We start from the raw sequence: 18,644 nt of genomic DNA, 5'->3' as shown, positions 1-18,644 counted from the left end.
GAAAAAAAAAAACCTAATGTTTTTTGTCTGTGACGCTCCCAAATTGGAATACCGCTACTTCCAAAAAAAAAAAAAAAAATGATAAGCATATACCGTCGTGTAATCCATCATCAATACTATCTTTATATGTAGAGAAAGATAACATAGAAAATGAGAATCGTTCTTGTCACCGATCATTTTTAACAAAGATAATGCATTCCCTATCTATATATATATATGTATACATTATATGACATACATACACCTACATAATGAGACTGTATTTCCTTTTTCCTTTTTTCCTTTGTGGTATCCAATTTAAAAAAAGTGCATAACCATGTATACTAAAAAAAAAAAAAATAGACAGGACTTGCATGATTATAAAAAAAAAAAAGTACAATAAATATTCACGATTATCATATATAAATTCAATGGTATACAAAAAAAAAAAACATACAATTAACTTTATTGAATTCTAAACTATCTACAATTTAAAACTATTTACTATCTGAATGACCAAGTACGTGCTTATTCCAAAGTCGACCTGCTTGAGTAGGGAGGTCAGACTTGATCATGGCATGAGTGGCGTTTGTAACATGTTCATTCCAACTTGCTTTGACTAAAAAAATAATAATAATAATAAAGAGAATGAATATTTCTATTAAAAACAAGTGTCATTCTTCTTTTTTTTTTTTTTTTTTTTTTTTTTTTTTTTTTTTACCTGAAGGAATTAATCGTTGTTTAATATAAGTTTGAGAGTTCTCCAAAGAACGTTGAATCATATCCACTTCTTTTTCAAGACCACTATCAATAGATGAAGGTAATTGTTGTTGACCAAGACGAGTTTCGTTCTTCCTATCTTCTCGAATTTTATAAGTAATAGCAGACACTACTATAAGACCGCCTAGAATGGTTACTGGTTTAGGCATAATGTCTTTGTAAAGTATTAAGATGTATAAGAACAAAAAAAAAAAAAAAAAAAAAGAAAAAGGTAAACAATTTTTTTTTTTTTTTTCATATTGGAAGTGAAGCAAGGCATATTGTTCAAACACCGCCCTCATCTCTTTTTTCTTTTTACGATCATCATTTAGAAATAAAAATAACTTCTATGATGATGATCCATTTTACCCCTTTTTTTTTTTTTTTTTTTTTGTTCATATAAAAGCACGTTTTCATCATTATTTTTATTATTATTTATTTGCCACTTTGAATGTGTCTCCTTGAGGTTGCTTCCTCAAAAGAATTGTAACTAATAATTGAATTTCTCCTCTCCCTCTCTTTTTTCTTTTCTTTTTTTTTTCTCTTTCAATATTAAAACGTGGCGTCTATCACAACCTTTTTTTTTTCTTTTGTTTTATTTTTCTTTTTTTTCTTTTGTTTTATTATTATTTTTTTGGTTCTACTTTAAAAAGAATAATTTTCATTATATTCAATTCAAAAGATGACTATTGATTCAGTCACTGGTGAATATTTATTGAATGAAAATGTAAGGATGAATAAAGTTTACTAGGAATAAATCTAATCATTCATTATCCAATAGTCTGATTCCTGTATATATATTTTAAAAAATGAAAAAGAAGAAAAGGTATAATATATATATTTAAAAAAAAAAAAAAGAAATCATCATGATTGATTCAAGTAATCCTTTTCTATTTAGTCCACAAAAGAAAAGAGTTATATTGAACAAATTCAGGCACTTGAAAATCAACTCAAGGTTTGATAAAAAACAAAAAGAAGATATATCATAGCGGAGAATTATTCTAATCTTCCACTTTTTTTTTTTCTGTGTATATAGATCAATCAAGAACAATATGAAAAAGCATTAAAAGAACATCAAGCCATTCTATCAAGAAAAGAACAATTAGTTCAAGAAAAAAAAAGGATGATTGAACAAGTGAAGTTAGCACATATTCAACGGATACAACATATGACTAGAGAACAAGAAATGGCCATTTCTTCATGTCAGACACAACATGATCTCCAAGTAGCTAGATTACAAAGACAATTAGAAAGACAGCAAAATGAAGCTAAAGGGAATGCTATAGAGAAACTATTAAATGATTTTGAACAAGATCAACATGCATATCGTATAGATGATGATCCAGACTATTCTTCCACAACAATACACAATTCCACAAGTACTAAGATATCCTGGCCAGAACCTCCTCCATTATCTAGTTTAACAAAAAAATCATCTTCTATAGTTTATTTACACAAATGAGGAATGATAATAAACAAAAAAAAAAAAATACTAAAACTACATCTTGATGGGGTCTGTCTTAATCCAATCTAATCCATATCGAGAAGTAGGTGCCTTGTAAGATCCAAGAGCTTCTATTACTTGTTCAGCTGTATCACAAACAACAAAGATATCTCGATTTCCAGCAGCAATGAATTTTTCTATGATTAATTTTCATCCATCAAAGTAGTAGATATAAAGTAATATTAGTCAATATCATTTCCTTTTTTTTTTTTTTTTTTTTTTTTTTACTTTTCATCCTTACCATCAATCATCATTTGTACCCATTGGACAAACAAGTTGAAGTACCCCTTAGTATTGACTAAAATTATAGGCTTTGAGTGAACATTGAGTTGAGACCAAGTAATCATTTCCAACATTTCTTCCATAGTACCGAAACCACCAGGGAATACTACAAAAGCATCACTCTAATTATAAAATAAAAAAAAAATAGGGTAAATATATATATATGTATATTGGAATGAGTAAACACTTACATGATCATTCATAGTTTTCTTTCTAGTATGCATATCAGGTACCAAATCAATAGTAGTAGCAATTTGTTTTGACCCATGACGGAACAAGGGGTCAGGCACAACACCTCGAACGTGACCACCTTCAGATAGAACTGCTTTTGCCACAGCCCCCATAATCCCTACAGAACCACCACCATAAACAAGATCAAACTTGTTTTTTGCAAGTGTCTTTCCCACCTCTATATATGTAACAATAAACATCTATTAGTCTTGTCATTTCTTTTTTTTTTTTTTTTTTTTTTGGTTACCTTCAGCATGTTGTACATAGATAGGATCACCACCATTACCAGCACCACAAAAGATACAAATAGTCTTCACTTTTTCAGGAACATTAGCAGGAACAGTTAAAGGTGGTAATGGCATTATAATATAAAATTGGAATAGAGAAATAAATAAATTAAAAAAAAGAGAAGGAAAGATGTTAAAAAGAATATAGTACAGTTCTTTTTCTTCTTAAAAAAAAACCATTGGAGCGGAATGTAAATTCGATAGGGACATTGACTCATTCCGTCTCTACCGTATAACCGCAGTATTCAAGTGAAAGCAGATCTATTCTGAATATACGTTCGATTATGACCACATGACTCTTATCCATCGCCAAAAACATTTCCCACACGTCATTTATGCAATATCACGTAACAATATAAAAAATAATAATAGTAATAAATGTAATTTATATAGAAAAATAAAACTTTCTAAAACTAGACTATTATCACTAGAGATTGTTACGATATCTATTGGAAAAAAGAAAAAGAAAGTGAATAATATATATATATATATATATATATAATAGTATATTAGTTTTACCTTTTGTAAATGCTCATGATTGTAACAGTAAATGATTCCAAATGAAATATTTCTTTTCGTCCCATCCGTAATCGGTATTCCTATTAACAAGTTCAACAATAAATATTTGATTCAATTCTTTATTTCTCTAATAACTTACGTGAATAGCTGCTTGATCCATGATTTGACGTCTGATTTGATCTTCTTGAATTTCATCAAATAATTCCAAAGATAATGTCTTAATAAATAAAAAAGTCAGTTTTGAAAAATATCATATGCATTATTATTATTACCTTGAGAATCAATGATGATGGAATACAATGGGTCAATAATTCATATAGTTTCTTTCTAATAACAAGTAATCTATTCAAAATAAAAATAAAAAGAAATGTATAAAATATTTTAAATCTATGAACCTTACTTACTTTGCTGGTGATTGATCTTCCAATATATCCTTTGCAATTCCAGCAATCACCATTTCCCAATCCAACTTTTCGGCTCTCTGTATTTGAGTCAAATCATCACTATATATAAAAGACAATGAGATCTATAAAGATATCATTCTATTTTATTTTTTTTTATTCACTTACTGTCGTACAGCTGTACTTTCAAAGGAGAGAAGAGCAGCACGTAAATCACAATGAACTTGATTGCCTATACTTTTAGCCAAAGAGGTTGGTAATAAGACATTTTCTTTTTTGGCCACCATTTGTAAAACACGTGCAGTCTATTGAAAAAAAAAAAAAAAGAATTAGTAAATAGGGTATATTTATCCCAACTATTTGTCTTACATCATCCAAACTTGGTCTTGCTACACGAATCAATAGACATCGTGATCGAACAGGGGAAATAATTTTGTTCAAGTTGTTGCAACATAATATCAGGCGCATATTAGCAGTATATTTTTCCATAGTTCGACGAAGAGCAGCTTGGGCATCCCGTGTAAGTGAGTCAGCTTGATCAATCACCACCACTAGAATCATAAAGTATATATATATAATTATAGATGAAGTAAGTACACTTGTTCTCCTTTTTTTTGTAGCATTTTTTCATTTACCTTTAAAGGAATGTTTGGCTCCAGCGAATACTTGTTGATTTTGTGCTGCATCTTTAATCACTTCTTGTACAATAACTCGATCGTTGTTTCCTAATTCACTAAGATAAAGAAGAAGAAAAAAAAAAGGAATATATGTATAAGATAAGATATATTATGTTTATATAGTCTTTCTTTTTTTTCTTACCTTGGTTGTAATTCCATATGATAATTGCTGCTTACTACTGTATATACAATTTTTTTTTGAGAGCTCGTCACAAATGGTCGTTCGTCAATCTTAATCTATAAATCATATTGTGCATTAGTCTTTTTATCTTCAACATAAATACAACTTACTTTTTCAACATTGTCACCATAGATTTCTTTCAATAATCCTGCGATCCGAGTCTTTTTACCAGCACCCGAAGGTCCATAAAATAATAAATGTGGAAAATCTTCAGAATTGGCCTAAAAAAAAAAAAATAAAAAAAGAAAGTGTTAACGTGTGTTATTACTTTTCTTAACTTTTCATTTGTCAACCTTACCAAATTCATTAAATGTGTAGATAAATCTTCATGATAATCCAAGTTACTAAGATGACGAGGTCGATGTTTATCAGCCCAAAGACTCATGACGTGTAAAATTATATATAGAAAAAAAAAAAAGAGAGAGAGAGAGAATGAGGCAAAGAACTCGCGAACGCGAAAAAAAAAAATATTCGATAAAATCAAAGAAAACAAAAAAAAAAAGTACGAGTATTTCAAATGCCGCTTTTTGGATTTTTTGGACTTTTCCATTACAACCATTGTAACCATATCATGCATCCCAGGGCACTTTTTCTATGTAAATGAAAAACTCAAGAGCATGATCAAAAAAATTATTTATTTTACATACTTTTTTAATATTATCAGATCAATAAGAAAAAAAAAAGGATAATTGATCATAAAGAAAGGAGTATATTATTCATACTATTACCTCCCTTTATTCATTTTATTCATATATAATTTCATATTCATCTGTACTTTCTAATAGAAAAAGAAGGAGAGATGATATTATTTAGTAAAAGTATCGACAAGTTGATCTTTTTAAAAGAAAAAGAAGGGGGGAAGGTAGTGAAATGCGGTGTGACTAACGGTGAACTCCGAATGATTTAAGCCAATAGAAGAAAAGCCCTCCTTTATCAAAAAAGGGATAAGCTTTTTTCTTTTTTATACAATTCGCGCGAAGAAATCACAATGACGGATGGTTTCTTCCGTTTCATAAAGACACGAATGATAAAAAATAAAAAATAAAAATAAAAATAAAAAAAAAAGCATGTCAATGAAGATAATGTGTTTCAAAGAGGATAATGCACAATGTTTTTTTGTTTTTTAAAATAAAAAAAAAAAAGGTGTAAAAGAATATATGAGAGATGAAGCATGGGGATGAAATTTGTTAACCGCTGTTTCAATATAAAGAAACACCGGTTGCCGATCAGTTTTTTTCTTTCTTTCATCACCAAATCCGTTCACGCGCTTTTTATGTTATTTTACTACTCCATTTGGTTGCCTTTTTTCGATTGGGCGGGGTTGATAGGGATGAAGAAAGGGTGCAAAGAAAAAAAAAAAAGAAGTTGATTTCTTTTTTTCTTTTCTTCTTTTCTTTTCTTTCCTTCTTTTTTTCTTTTTTCTTTTCTTTTTTTGCCTTTTTATTATTATTATTATTATTATATTTATTATAAAAAGGCACCAAAATTACTACTCTTCTTTTTTTATTATATATCTTTCTTTCTCTCTCTCTCTTTTTTTTTACGTTATTACTCGACTTCTCATTCCTTACATTTGTGAATTTATTTTTTTATTTTCACAAAGTTTATGCCAAATACGATGTAAGTAAAAAAAAAAAAGCACAATATCAATAAACATATATTTATTTATTTTTTATTTTATATTATATTTAGTATTCAACATCAAATCTATTTAAAATATATTTATATTAAAACTTTGTGAATGGATATCTTGGAATTGATTCATACAGAAACTCAAACTGATACCAACAAACCACATAAATGTGACATTGGCCATTGTTCTAAAGCCTTTGGTATTAAATAAATCATCCTCTTTTTTTTTTTTTTTGTTAATATTAATTCTTTTCTTTTTTTTTTATTATTTGATAGGTCGAAGATCTGATCTTGTTCGTCATTTAAGAATTCATACAAACGAAAGGTAAATGGGGGATGTCAATTTTTTTTTTTTTTGGTTGTCTTCATATTGATTTCTTTTCTTGATCGTTCTGTATTACTTTCCTTTCTTAGACCATATGTGTGTCACGAACCCAACTGTGGCAAAAGCTTTATACAAGTAAATTATTTTTTTTTTGAAATTGGAAATCAAAAAAATGTCTAATTTTTTTATTTATATAATTTTATTTTAGAGATCTGCATTGAAAGTTCATATGCGAACACATTCGGGTGAAAGACCTCATGCTTGTGATTATGAAAATTGTGGCAAAAGTTTTAGTGACAGTAGTTCATTGGCAAGACATCGGTAAAGAAAGAAAAAAATAAACCAAAAAAGGCAATAGGAATGATCTTTTCAAAGTCAAAACTCACATTTTTATCCACATGGTTTGACATTTTTTTCATTTTAAATAGAAGAATACATATGGGAAAACGTCCTTATCGATGTCCACATGATGGTTGCAACAAAAGCTTTGGAAAGAAAACTGTATTAACTAAACATCAAAAGGCTGCACATGATAATACTACTAAAAGAGCTTGCTTACAATGGAGACCTCTGAACGAAATCTTATCACATAAACATGGTCAATCAACAACCACCACAACTTCAACAACCAATGACGATGAAGATGACGATGATTCAATGGATGACGATACAGAAGATATGGATAAAGAAGATGAAGATATGGATGATAATCGATCTTCATCTTCTTCTGTGGATTCAATCATGACATCATCTCCTTTATTAGAAGAAAATCAATGGACAACTCAATTCTCTTGGCGATATCATTATTATCCTTCTCCTGATACATCTTGTATCTCTTCCAATCCTTGTATTATGAAACCTATTCTTCGACCTTTATATCATCCTACTCAATATTCTTTACCTTTACCCCCTTATTGATACTATTATTAGTTTTTATGTACCCTTATGTTTATATTTTTTTTCCCTTTTGAACTCCTTTTATATGTCCTCTCCCTTTTTATGCATGAAAAATAATTGGAAGCCAGATGATAAACTTGTTTCTCCAATGTTGATCATCTTTTTTTCCCATTATTTATTTTATATCTATGCCTTTTTATATATGCCCATTTTTTTTATATATATTTCTATGGATCTAATTACATATATATGACAATAAAAAAGAAAAACTTTATGAACATCAACTGAATCTTATTTTGGGAATTCAAGGAGAGCACAGACAATCTATCTTCTTTTTTTTATATATCCATTTTAGTCCACATTCATTGTCATCTAAAAGTAGTAAAGTCTATTTATTATTATTTTGTGATCATTCCTATTTGTGTTAAGATTTCTTTTTTTGATGATAGAGTTTCGGAATATCGGATGAAATAAGCATCATCAACTATTATCATTCAATGTCATATATAATAAGAATGTCATATCATGCATGACTTGACTGCATTTATTGTTTTTAATATTTCTTATTGAGGAGTTAAGAAAAAGAAAAAAAAGGTCAATGCGAATATCGTAAAGTTAATAAAGCTTGATGAACTGCATTTGAAGGAATCCCCTTCTGTCTATAAGGGAAATCAGGGGTTCTTTTTTTTTCACTCCTACCAAAAAAAAAAATATGAAATTTAGATTTTTCTTTTCCATTTTTTTTTTCCATTTTTTTTTTTAATTTTCTTTTATCATTTTTTTTTTCTATCTATCATGATGGTTTGTAGTAATGAAACATTATTATGCTTGGCTGGACAACTTGGTAATCCTGAAGATCGACATAATTATACTAAAATCATTCTCAAAAAAGAACTTTTAAAAACACAACTTGAAACATTACAAGTCTCCTTACAACAACAAAAACGTTATGAAGAAGAAGAAGAAGAAGAAGATGATGATGATGAAATGTCATTATTGCCACTGATGACATCTTCTTCTTCTTATTATTCGCCGCCATCATCATTTCGTCAATCAATGTCTTCTTATTCTCTTTTATTATCCAAATCTGTATCTATGTATCAACCTCAATTACAACAATATGATTCCAATCTCTGGTCATCAAAACAAATAGATCGTTTATCCTCACAATATAGAAGTAATGTTATTCAACTGGTAACAAGCAATGGTAAATACTATTATCTTCTTCTTTTTTTTTTTGTTGCTAATGAACGGTTTCCTTTTTTAGCTCCTTCATTAACAACGGTGACGAACCTAAAGAATCCTTCTCTCAAAGTGAAAACAACCAATTTACATTCATCTCTTCCTGTGTCGCCTCCTTTATCCCCACCAAGTTCTTCTATTTGTTTGTCGCCATCATCCAATGCTTTTCCAATAGTAAAATCGTCATCATCATCATCATCATCATCATCATCGTTAGATCAAATCTCTTCCTCCAATATCCATAAAAGCGTATCATCTACCAATCTGTCGGTACCTGCCTCCCCACCAGCCTCTCCTAAACGTGCCTACCATATCATTTCCAAAGATGAACCCCATAATCAAGCACGTACCATGATTCCTATTCAAAAGGTAAGGAGATAAAAAAAAAAAAAAAGGATGACCCTTCAATATTAAAACATTCATCGCTTCCAAAAAAGGATACCATTGATCTAACAGTTATAGTATTTATATAGAATCATCAAATGCGATTACGAACATTTTTACGCCAATCGGTCACTTTGAACAAATGGATTAGAGTAGGAACCAGTCAAACCAAAGATCCAAGGTTTTATCAAGCCAAATCATTATTATCTGGTCAATCAAAGTGGGTCTTGAAACTTTTGATTACTAAAACTACTTGTTCCAGCGATGATCCTTTGGCTCCTTTTGGTATCCAGTTTGTTAATCCCGCCTTATCTACCATGTCCATTCAACAAGATTCTTATTATTCCATGATCCCTGATTCTTTGGTCTTAGAAGCCCTAGATATTTGGTTGAAAAAATCTCATTGTGTAATTCATCTTCCCCTTAAAAGGAAAAGAAAAGGACTCATCTTTTTTTTTTTTATTTATTTATTCATAGCCTCCTGTAACTGATGCATCTCATATTATGCGTGATGGGACTAAACTTTATATTATATTTGACCCCATTAGAACATAGTTTTATCCTCTACATATTTATTCTACTGCTTCTTCTTCTTCTTTTGTATATTTTTATTTGATTCTATTGTTACAATAAAGAAAATAAAAAACTTATATGTATATATTCTAATGGATGATGAACGTTGCATTAGACGCATATGCACATCCCATTCATATTGTCCCTGGAATATCCCAATGTCATCCCGTTTTCTTTAAACCTATATTGTCGATTGACAATGCATCATGTCTATGTAAAATATAACTTTATTTTATACATATATATATCATCATACTAAAATAATAGGATGGGGGAATGTGAAAGATATATAAAAAAAAATAACTATGACAAGTACTAAAACTACAAACGGGGACCACTATCACCGCTATTCTGATCTAATAATAAATCCATTTGCACTATCTTTTCCAGTTGCTTGACTGCTTCCTTGGTTCGACCTACCTTGACCTCTATAATAATGTTAATGTCATTGAGTTTCAATCCTCCGTCCATCTTTTTATTATTATTATTATTCGTCTGTTTACTTACGAATGGTTTGCATCCCAAGTTCTTTTGCCGTCCGCAAGTTGCCACCAATATCATCCAAAAATACTGCCTCGTGAGGTTCAATACCAAGTAACTTGCAAGCATAAAGATAAAACCGTGGATCAGGTTTCCTACCCAAAAAAAAAAAAAAAAAAAAAAAAAAAAATGTCGACATCAGATCCATCGTTCCCCTTAGTTTTTTTTCCATCAACTATGTATCGTATTAATTATTATTTTACCTTAATCCCACCACGGTTGATTCAACATAATGATCAAAAGAATTTCGTAAAATTTTTGGAGGGCCATCACCTAAAGCTTGGAGTTCCTGTTGATCTGATTTGGGGACTTCAAAGTTGTTTGTCAATGCTGCAAGAATAAATCGTTTTGACTTTTTGAGTTGTTGAATGGCTTGAAATATATAAGGATCTATTTGTTTTGCTTCAGCCATCATGGTATGAAATAGTTCTTGTCCATTCACAGAGATATCTGGAATAAGTTGGTGATTGGCTACAGAGAAAGATACCAGAAAGGTCATTAGGAAGTGATAATTTGTCTACTACTATTTTTTTTTTTTTTTGTCTTTTTTCTTTCTACCTTTTCCAGTCTTGGTCAGATACTTTTGATAATATTGCTTGTTCTTGGGATCCGATAATTGTTCACCAAACGCCTTATAAAAATCATGTAATTTGATTTCTCCACGTTCGAAGCGCTACAGGAAAAGGTAGAAAAAGGAACTTTTTGTTATTCCTTAGGTCCTTTTTTCTTTCTCTTTCTCCCACCCGCCTTCATCTGACAATACCTGGAATGCACCACCTTCCCCTTGACTGACACTACAAATATATTAAGATCATTAGTAAAGACATTATACCCGGGTGATATAGTCTTCTTCTTTTTTTTTCTCATTACTTACATTGCTACATTGATATAATCCCTAGGCAAATTGTGTTTCTCTTCATAACGATGAATACCCTAATATAAATATAAAGAGAGAGAATGTAAGCGTGAGGATGATCCAAACAACTTTCTTTTATATATATATATATATATTACTAATTATGATTACCTCTATGGGTGACCCAACACATACACCACCAATATCAAAAATAACTGCCTTGATGGTCATTCTTGAAACAAATATGTAAATATATATCGAAAAAGAAATAAAGAAAGAAAGAAAGAAAGGAAGAAATAGAAAAAAAAGATGTGGAATTCTTAGAGTTGATTGAGGACCCGCTTGGGAGCATGACTAATAGAAATTGGATTATGAGACTTGTGTGTATCAGTGCTCGACTAGATTTGCGATGATCCTTTTTTTGTATGGCGGAAATGAATTATGAGAAAAGGACAAATGGATGATGGATGATTACCGCCACTTCTCATAACCGTCTCCCAGAAAAAAATTACAGTCTACACCTTTCCCAAAAAGTCTTGTTTGATTTAATCATGGATCCTTCCCTTGGATTGCTCCCTTATTTACTCCATCAATAACATCACACATCATCCTTTTTGCATTGATTCATCTATTCACTGATTCCACCAATGAGAATGAAAGGAAAGTTGCTAAAGTTAATGAACCAAACAAAGAATAAAAATAGTCCAACCTATATCCTTTTGATTGTTTAATAGTACACATCTACTCATTGATTCATTTGTTTTTTTGATAAATATGGAAAAAAAGGAGAAGGTTAATTAAGAATTTGAGAAAAAAAAAAAGGTTGTCAAAGAGAAAAGAAGCTATTTATTTTCATTTCGATTGTTTAACAGTTCTGTGGGTTACATCATTGTACATCTATTCGTTGATTTATTACTATTTCAAAAAAAAGGGGGAACTAAAGAAAAAGAATGAAGCAAAACAAAGAAAATGTTGTCCAGTTCAATTGATTTAATATAAAAGAGAGATGATTGTGATTTATCCTTTTTCCTTTCAAGCACATCTCTTTTTCTTTTCTAAACCCTCAAATCGAATTTTTCTCTCTCTTTCTTTTCACTTTATATTTTTTTTTTTATCAATACTCCAAAGAAAAGGCAAAAAAACAAGTAAGTAACAATTGATATTATAAGATAACTATTTTCATCATCTAATATAAAATCATCATCATTGTAGATCTAATCAAAAGGTCCTCTTGGGCCAATCTCTGTGGTTGTCTGGTGTCTCTGTACAGTTTATTCAAGGCAAGAGGTTTTTTATCGATCATGTCTGTCTGTCTGCTTTTCCTTTTCTTCCGTCCTCCTCTTATTATCATTATGGTTCGTGTTGATGTGCGTGGGCCTAAGCTACCATCAAACAAAATGGCATTAGTTTAACAAGCTCCCGTCAACCAATACCAATTCTTCGATCATCCTATCAGCAACAGCAGCCTTTCTTTTTCCTCTTTGCTTTATCGTCCTGACTGTAGTTAAAACGGTCTAAGTTACGTGTTGTGAGTAATCCTTTTTTTTTTTTTTTTATAATAATGATGATGTACTAACTGATGTATATTTTTATTTTATCTTCTAAATATATTATCCGCTTGGTATTCCAATTTGATTTTCCCTTCTCTCTCAATTTGATTTTCCCTTCATTCTTAATTTGATTTTCTTTCACTCCCATATTGATTTTCCCCTCACTCCCAAATTTATTTTTTTTTCTTTGTCTATATTTTTTTACTCTCTGTCTCAATTTAAAGTGAATAAACCGTATAACTATTAATCCATCCACCTCATACCAAGACAAAATTCGATAAACACCTGTTGAGGAAAAAAAAAATGTTGATTTATTTTCATTGTATAAATTTTATAAAAATCATCTAACTATAGCTAATTCTTCTAGAACACCGCACCAAAGCCAAAGGTTTGTTTGATAGCACGCCAGTAATACCCATTCCAGTTGTTGCGAGTGGTTTCTTCTTCACCCAAAGGTACACCAGTTTGATTGACATTGATCTTAGTACTATCACTACCTTGATCAAAATCAAAAGTCACCGTAGAATAATGACCAGCAGGCCATGAACTCAATCGCCATGATTGAACAATCTTCTTGTCAGGGATCTAATAATAATAATAATAATAATAATGATAAAATAAGGTGTTTTAGTCACCCTTTACTCTTTAACACTATTTCTATGATTTTTTTCTTTTTTTTTCTTTCTTTCTTTCTTTCTTTCTTACCAATTCCATAATTTTGCCAGACACATTACCATTGAAAAGTTCGAAAGTACTACCAACTTCGCGTGACATTTTGACAGGACCACGAGTCCAAGCTTGAAGGCGTTGAGTGTCCAATAAAGTTTCATAGATTTCATGTGCAGACGTTTGGAATTCAACATCATCAGTGATAGAGGTCGTATTCACTTTTTTCGTAGGAGCATTTGATACTGTTGTAGAGGAAGTAGTACTAGTGGTGGACTTATTGATATGAGTAACATTGCTACGTTCCTTGGTGACGCCAGGTTGAATAGCATTTTTTCCATTTTCAATATACACATCGGAACTATGATCTAGTGAAAAAGAAAAAAAAAAGATAATATAAAGATCAGTCGATAACAAGGTATCATGATTCTTTATTTTGTACTTACTTTTGATCAAATCAGAAGAGAAGACGGTCAACTTCTTACGTAAAATAGGAATCAAGTTCTTCTTAATCACATCTCGGAAACCTTGTTTGGCAGTTGTTTCATTTTCCACTGAAATATCAAACTATATAAAAGAAGAAAAATAAAAGTTGTAGTGAATGTATAGATCAATAGAAGAATGAAAGGGGGGGGAAGAATTGTATATTATATATAAGTATGTGTATTTATATTCTTTTTTTTTTTTTTCAGTTCATACCACATATTCATCTTCATCAGTATCATGAGCCACTTCGGGGATAACGATCTTTCCAGAAGCTTCCGTTCCATCAGAAGAAGTACCTAATCAAGAAAGAAAAAGAAAGAGATAAAATGTGTGTGGTTAATAATAGTTCAAATAGATTAATTCATAGACGTTTTCTCCTTTCTATACAATAAATATAACGTATTTTCCCAATTATCATATATATACTCAAATGTACCTTTCCAAGCCAGTTGAATGCGGACATCAAAGATAGTGATCAGTTTGCCTTTGCGTTGACATAATTCAACATCACCTTCAGTATCCACAGTTTTAATGACTACTTCAAGACCATTGTTTTCCACCTTGATAGCTCCAAGTTGTTCACTAAAGTATGTTTGAGACCAAGGCAGACAGTTTTTGTTCACCCTAAGAAAATAAAGAAGAAGAAAAAAAAAATAATATGTTCGAACAATATTAGTATCAATATCCAAAATTTGACGTCAAGTAAAATAAAAGAAATCCCAAAATATTCAATATTCGATTGCTTTGATTGATCGATCAAGCAAGATCAAGTTGAACACTGACTTGCTTTCAACGAATAAGGCTAATGAAAAATGTATAGTAAGTAGGGGAAGTCTTTACCAGTGCCTACAATGACAAAATGAAGAGAAATGATTAGTTTACTAAATTTTTATATATAGAAGCATTCAATTGTATTACCAGTTATTAACGTTTTTCCAATTGGACATATTTGATAAAAGTTTAGAAGTTAAGAAGAAAGACAACAACGAAAAAAAAAGAAAAAAAAAAAAAAAAAGAAAAAAAAAGAGATGTACCGCGCAAATTTATACATAAGTACCGGAAATTGAAAAAGGTATTCCATAAATGGTAGTTGGTTATGGGTGACAAAAAAGAAGGAATAAAAAGGTGGTAAGGATTTCTGTATTTTTATTACTTCAGATAATACTAATAATAAAAAAGGAGATAGAATAAAGTAAAAATAGGATAAGAGAGATCAAGTAACTATTACGACACCAACTAAAACAGATCCATTGGGATCAAAAAGAGAGAGAAAGAGAGAGAGAGAGATATAACCACTTTTTTTTTTAAGCTAGAGTGGGGACCGACCTATAAAAAGAAAGAATCCATCAATGTATCCATCATCTCGGCGCAAACGTCATATTTTTCTACTGATTGATTTTTTTTTTTTTGTTTTTACTTGTTTAATGGGCTTGATGATTCCATTGTAGGAGAGGGATTCATGGCTTGACTGGTACCACTAGGACTAGTCAATGAATTGGGTGAAGGCATCGTGTTGATGGTATTAGGACTAAGAGGCATAGTCGATTGAGATGTAGAACCACTTGAAGTTTGATTCATGTTGGAATGAGTGGATTCCTTGATAGCCAGTAATTGTTTTGCACGGAATGCTTCATAATGAATTTGGGCTGTTGTTTCAATTAAATCTTGAAGATGTGTTCGAGTCAAAAAGTTACGCAAATGAATGAATTCACAATGTTCTTCATTTTCAACTAGTATAAATTAAAGTAAAAAAAAAAAAAGTGAATATAATTTACCTTTTTGATCTACTTTCATTTACCATTGATAACACCATATCGATTTTTTCTACCACGGACAGGTCGACCATCAATCACCACATTTCTTTCAGATCCAACGATAGCAAAAGGTAAAAGTTCCTAAATAGGAAATCAGAGTCAGTCATCTTCTCATCGTCTCATTATTGAACTTACACGAATACTTTCGTTCAACGCTTGTTCTTGTTCATCATCTTCATCACTTTCGTATGGATATAACTTGATGTTGTGGAAGGTCAGTTCTGCTTTGATCTACAATAAAAGAATACAAAGTTAGATCAAGATATATATATATGTACAGCATTAACTTACAGTTTGCTTGAAAGATTGACGCTCTTCAATAGTCAAGGAATCCGATTTAGCAATCACAGGTACAACATTTACCACTTCCGATAATTTCTTCAATACGACAATATCAATAGGCTTCAATCTAAGGTATTCTCCAAACAAAAAAAAATAAAAAAAATAAAAAAAAAAAAAAAAGAGAAAAGGACATACATCGTTAAAATGTTTGAATGAGTTTGATATCACCCCACTTACGCATGACCAGTTGGACTAATGAAGAATAAACAGCAATGAATACGACTATCTTGAATATAACGATCACGAGTTGCTGTCAATTCCTTGCGAAGATAAGCAGAGTGTTGATCTTTGATATACTTGATAATAGGTTCCCAACTAAATAATAATAACAAAAATAAAAATAAAAAGAATGTTCTCTTTTAAGGTTTCGTTTGGATTCTGCTAATAAGCAAGGAGAAAGGAGGTGTTTTTTTTTTCTCTTACCAGTTTTCGTTGTTGACTTGGTCACCATAACCAGGAGTATCCACAATATTCAAACGTAAATGAACACCATTTTCTTCAATCACTATATATAAAAAAGAGAAAATAAATATTCATTCAATATATATATATATATATATATTAATTCATTTTACAGTGAGAAACAGTTTCAATTTCAGTAGTTTGTCTATGAGGTTCATCAGCTTCCAATCGTGCTTTACTTTCAATCAAATGAGAAGCAAAGATAGTATTTACTAAAGTAGATTTTCCTAAACCAGATTGACCTAAAATATAATAACAACAATAATAATAATAAAAGTGAGTATTAATATTCTATTTAATATTGAAAACGCGTTACTTACCAACAACCATAACGTTAAAATGAAATCCTCTTTTTAATAATTTCTTTTCAATTTGTTGAGTAATTGTATCAAATCCAACATAACCTTCCAATGATGTCTAATATTAAAAAAAGGAAAATTAATCATCTAATTATGTTTTTTTTTTTTATTTATTTTCTTACAGCAACGGGCATGGCAACAATAGATCCTGGTGACATTTTGTATCTTTTAGTTTTGTAAAACTAAAGAAAGAAAGAAACAGAAAAAGAAAAAAGAGAAAAAAAAGAAAGAAGAGGGGGGTAAAAGGGGACTTTTATAAAAAAAGGAGAAAAAAAAAAGAAGAAAAGAGAGAGAGAAAAGCAAGGGGAACCTGGAATGCTTTTTTTTTTTTATGCTTCCTCATTCTCTGGATATTGATTGGCTAAGCGGCGTGTGAACTTCTTGCCAAAGATTTTTATTCTTTCCTTCGACCTATTGTCATACTGAAGGAGACTTTTTTTTATTCTCTTTTATAAAATGCCTCCCACTTTTTTTTTTTTTGATGTGCCATCACTCCTTCTTTTTTTTTTTTCACTTCTACCTTTCTCTCCTCTTCTTTCTCCTTGTTCTTTCACTCTGCATGATGAATCCTTAATGTTCTCACGTTAGTTCGTCATTTTTTTTCCCTTCTTCATCTCTTGGTAATAACAGTTAATGATGATCTATCTTTTATTTATGATTAAGAACAACTGAATTTCTTTTAGCCATTAATCAGTTTTTATATAATTGAGAGAATACGACGCTGGCTCATATATTATTCGTCATGATATATCTTTCATTATTATTTGTTATGCATTATCGTATATCATCTATCATTATTATCTCTCTTCATCATTATCTACTTCTACTATACTACTGTCGATATATTGAAAGATATTTATGTGTCCCTGAATACTTATTTACCATTTGATCAAAACCGAAGAAAATCAAAAAAAAAAAAATCGGGATTTAATTTTTCCATATCTTTTTTTTTTTTTTTCCATTCCTTTGTTAGGCAGTTGATATTTTTTTTTCTTTCTTCTGCCTTTTATTTCCTAACTCAAGATTTGACAATAATGTCAGATCAACCCAATCGACCACCTTATCCTCAATATCAATCATCATCAAGTCGACCTTCTGGAGCACCGCCGTACCGTGGAGGAAGAGGTGCATTTCGAGGCTATCAACAAGTCCCACAACGAGGAAGAGGTGCATTTAGAGGCTATAATCAAGGGCCACAACGAGGAAGAGGTACATTTCAAACTTATAGTCATGGACCACCAGTAACACAGCAACAACAGCAAGGATACCAGTCAGCATATCATCAACAACGAGGACACGCTCATGGACTACGAAGAGGAGCAGCCATTGGACGCGGATTTGCACCACAACGGGGACTTGGTCGTGGTCGTGGCCAAGGTTATAAGGTAATAAACTAATAAATGACCACGACGTCGGTAATGTTAAATGAGCATTCATTTTTTATTATTTTTATCTTTTGTAGTCACCACCATTTCATAGACAACAACGGCAGCAACAAGAAACAGATATTCAAGTTGATTATTCACCACAAACTTTGGAACAACGTTATGCCTGGTATTATTCCGCTGATTTTATAAAGGATCCATGGATGGGATTATCAATATGATAGCATAGAATAAATAGATAGATAGTTCTTTGGAAATATTTTTGAACAAGGGTACATAGTGGAATTTTTGTAATTTTTTTTTTTATTGAA

The 18,644-nt window shown here is 30.7% G+C and overlaps 8 protein-coding genes across 8 annotated transcripts; 2 read left to right on the top strand and 6 right to left on the bottom strand.

The window, feature by feature from the left end:
• Positions 1–406: 406 nt before the first annotated feature.
• On the bottom strand, positions 407–935 carry BX664DRAFT_338828 (uncharacterized protein). The gene is made up of 2 exons (XM_051546511.1): positions 701–935; positions 407–598 (listed from the first exon to the last, which is right to left on the bottom strand). The coding sequence occupies exons 1-2, from the start codon at positions 906–908 to the stop codon at positions 477–479; spliced, it is 330 nt and encodes a 109-aa protein (XP_051398625.1). The 5' UTR covers positions 909–935; the 3' UTR covers positions 407–476.
• A 1,222-nt stretch (positions 936–2,157) lies between these two features.
• BX664DRAFT_360982 (uncharacterized protein) lies at positions 2,158–3,224 on the bottom strand. The gene is made up of 4 exons (XM_051548206.1): positions 3,003–3,224; positions 2,716–2,933; positions 2,484–2,646; positions 2,158–2,379 (listed from the first exon to the last, which is right to left on the bottom strand). The coding sequence occupies exons 1-4, from the start codon at positions 3,115–3,117 to the stop codon at positions 2,237–2,239; spliced, it is 639 nt and encodes a 212-aa protein (XP_051398624.1). The 5' UTR covers positions 3,118–3,224; the 3' UTR covers positions 2,158–2,236.
• Positions 3,225–3,255: 31 nt separating this feature from the next.
• BX664DRAFT_338824 (DNA clamp loader) lies at positions 3,256–5,239 on the bottom strand. Its single transcript, XM_051546510.1, has 11 exons — positions 5,119–5,239; positions 4,931–5,041; positions 4,782–4,876; positions 4,598–4,695; positions 4,332–4,513; positions 4,131–4,267; positions 3,966–4,064; positions 3,834–3,903; positions 3,701–3,778; positions 3,562–3,641; positions 3,256–3,488 (listed from the first exon to the last, which is right to left on the bottom strand). The coding sequence occupies exons 1-11, from the start codon at positions 5,203–5,205 to the stop codon at positions 3,470–3,472; spliced, it is 1,056 nt and encodes a 351-aa protein (XP_051398623.1). The 5' UTR covers positions 5,206–5,239; the 3' UTR covers positions 3,256–3,469.
• Positions 5,240–6,561: 1,322 nt separating this feature from the next.
• Positions 6,562–7,356, top strand: BX664DRAFT_250543 (uncharacterized protein; the record flags this gene model as incomplete). Its single annotated transcript, XM_051540289.1, has 5 exons — positions 6,562–6,652; positions 6,729–6,777; positions 6,867–6,912; positions 6,986–7,098; positions 7,206–7,356. Coding segments are annotated over 5 exons (450 nt in total), but the record flags the coding sequence as incomplete, so codon positions are not given.
• A 1,056-nt stretch (positions 7,357–8,412) lies between these two features.
• On the top strand, positions 8,413–9,881 carry BX664DRAFT_338822 (uncharacterized protein). The gene is made up of 4 exons (XM_051546509.1): positions 8,413–8,881; positions 8,942–9,285; positions 9,390–9,707; positions 9,778–9,881. Exons 1-4 carry the CDS (start codon positions 8,470–8,472, stop codon positions 9,853–9,855), a joined length of 1,152 nt encoding a protein of 383 aa, XP_051398621.1. The 5' UTR covers positions 8,413–8,469; the 3' UTR covers positions 9,856–9,881.
• A 221-nt stretch (positions 9,882–10,102) lies between these two features.
• Positions 10,103–11,535, bottom strand: BX664DRAFT_338819 (HAD-like domain-containing protein). Its single transcript, XM_051546508.1, has 7 exons — positions 11,441–11,535; positions 11,288–11,346; positions 11,177–11,207; positions 10,972–11,086; positions 10,617–10,884; positions 10,381–10,508; positions 10,103–10,301 (listed from the first exon to the last, which is right to left on the bottom strand). The coding sequence occupies exons 1-7, from the start codon at positions 11,498–11,500 to the stop codon at positions 10,195–10,197; spliced, it is 768 nt and encodes a 255-aa protein (XP_051398620.1). The 5' UTR covers positions 11,501–11,535; the 3' UTR covers positions 10,103–10,194.
• Positions 11,536–13,107: 1,572 nt separating this feature from the next.
• On the bottom strand, positions 13,108–14,975 carry BX664DRAFT_338815 (activator of Hsp90 ATPase). The gene is made up of 7 exons (XM_051546507.1): positions 14,890–14,975; positions 14,812–14,817; positions 14,408–14,595; positions 14,185–14,267; positions 13,932–14,052; positions 13,525–13,853; positions 13,108–13,404 (listed from the first exon to the last, which is right to left on the bottom strand). The coding sequence occupies exons 1-7, from the start codon at positions 14,916–14,918 to the stop codon at positions 13,183–13,185; spliced, it is 978 nt and encodes a 325-aa protein (XP_051398619.1). The 5' UTR covers positions 14,919–14,975; the 3' UTR covers positions 13,108–13,182.
• A 272-nt stretch (positions 14,976–15,247) lies between these two features.
• BX664DRAFT_338804 (Septin-domain-containing protein) lies at positions 15,248–17,111 on the bottom strand. Its single transcript, XM_051546506.1, has 10 exons — positions 17,071–17,111; positions 16,910–17,006; positions 16,703–16,831; positions 16,551–16,632; positions 16,305–16,442; positions 16,077–16,194; positions 15,921–16,016; positions 15,770–15,866; positions 15,389–15,701; positions 15,248–15,297 (listed from the first exon to the last, which is right to left on the bottom strand). The coding sequence occupies exons 1-10, from the start codon at positions 17,104–17,106 to the stop codon at positions 15,276–15,278; spliced, it is 1,128 nt and encodes a 375-aa protein (XP_051398618.1). The 5' UTR covers positions 17,107–17,111; the 3' UTR covers positions 15,248–15,275.
• Between the last annotated feature and the right edge of the window lie 1,533 nt (positions 17,112–18,644).

The sequence above is a fragment of the Halteromyces radiatus genome (assembly GCF_025201355.1).
Source record: "Halteromyces radiatus strain CBS 162.75 chromosome Unknown BX664scaffold_6, whole genome shotgun sequence".
In the NCBI taxonomy this organism is placed as follows: domain Eukaryota; kingdom Fungi; phylum Mucoromycota; class Mucoromycetes; order Mucorales; family Cunninghamellaceae; genus Halteromyces; species Halteromyces radiatus.
The sequence above is the reverse complement of the archived record's forward strand: the minus strand, read 5'-3'. Positions and strand labels throughout refer to the sequence as shown.

Excerpts from the sequence above, each read along its gene's own strand:
- BX664DRAFT_338804 (XM_051546506.1), bottom strand. The coding sequence starts at position 17,106 with ATGTCACCAGGATCTATTGTTGCCATGCCCGTTGCT. Across the intron at positions 16,443-16,550 it reads CAAGTCAACAACGAAAACTG|TTGGGAACCTATTATCAAGT; the intron begins GTAAGAGAAAAA and ends ATTATTATTTAG. Across the intron at positions 15,867-15,920 it reads CGTTGAACGAAAGTATTCGT|GAACTTTTACCTTTTGCTAT; the intron begins GTAAGTTCAATA and ends TTTCCTATTTAG.
- BX664DRAFT_360982 (XM_051548206.1), bottom strand. The coding sequence starts at position 3,117 with ATGCCATTACCACCTTTAACTGTTCCTGCTAATGTTCCTGAAAAAGTG. Across the intron at positions 2,934-3,002 it reads CTATGTACAACATGCTGAAG|AGGTGGGAAAGACACTTGCA; the intron begins GTAACCAAAAAA and ends TTACATATATAG. Across the intron at positions 2,647-2,715 it reads AGAAAACTATGAATGATCAT|AGTGATGCTTTTGTAGTATT; the intron begins GTAAGTGTTTAC and ends TTTTATAATTAG.
- BX664DRAFT_338815 (XM_051546507.1), bottom strand. The coding sequence starts at position 14,918 with ATGTCCAATTGGAAAAACGTTAATAACTG. Across the intron at positions 14,268-14,407 it reads CATTCAACTGGCTTGGAAAG|GTACTTCTTCTGATGGAACG; the intron begins GTACATTTGAGT and ends TTTCTTGATTAG. Across the intron at positions 13,405-13,524 it reads CTGGCAAAATTATGGAATTG|ATCCCTGACAAGAAGATTGT; the intron begins GTAAGAAAGAAA and ends TATTATTATTAG.
- BX664DRAFT_338819 (XM_051546508.1), bottom strand. The coding sequence starts at position 11,500 with ATGACCATCAAGGCAGTTATTTTTGATATTGGTGGTGTATGTGTTGGG. Across the intron at positions 11,347-11,440 it reads GTGTTGGGTCACCCATAGAG|GGTATTCATCGTTATGAAGA; the intron begins GTAATCATAATT and ends TATTTATATTAG. Across the intron at positions 10,885-10,971 it reads TCTGACCAAGACTGGAAAAG|CCAATCACCAACTTATTCCA; the intron begins GTAGAAAGAAAA and ends CTTTCTCTGTAG.
- BX664DRAFT_338822 (XM_051546509.1), top strand. The coding sequence starts at position 8,470 with ATGATGGTTTGTAGTAATGAAACATTATTATGCTTGGCTGGACAACTT. Across the intron at positions 9,286-9,389 it reads CCATGATTCCTATTCAAAAG|AATCATCAAATGCGATTACG; the intron begins GTAAGGAGATAA and ends GTATTTATATAG. Across the intron at positions 9,708-9,777 it reads GGTTGAAAAAATCTCATTGT|CCTCCTGTAACTGATGCATC; the intron begins GTAATTCATCTT and ends ATTTATTCATAG.
- BX664DRAFT_338828 (XM_051546511.1), bottom strand. The coding sequence starts at position 908 with ATGCCTAAACCAGTAACCATTCTAGGCGGTCTTATAGTAGTGTCTGCT. Across the intron at positions 599-700 it reads ACAACGATTAATTCCTTCAG|TCAAAGCAAGTTGGAATGAA; the intron begins GTAAAAAAAAAA and ends TTATTTTTTTAG.
- BX664DRAFT_338824 (XM_051546510.1), bottom strand. The coding sequence starts at position 5,205 with ATGAGTCTTTGGGCTGATAAACATCGACCTCGTCATCTTAGTAACTTG. Across the intron at positions 4,696-4,781 it reads CATATGGAATTACAACCAAG|TGAATTAGGAAACAACGATC; the intron begins GTAAGAAAAAAA and ends TCTTTATCTTAG. Across the intron at positions 4,514-4,597 it reads AGCCAAACATTCCTTTAAAG|TGGTGGTGATTGATCAAGCT; the intron begins GTAAATGAAAAA and ends TTATGATTCTAG.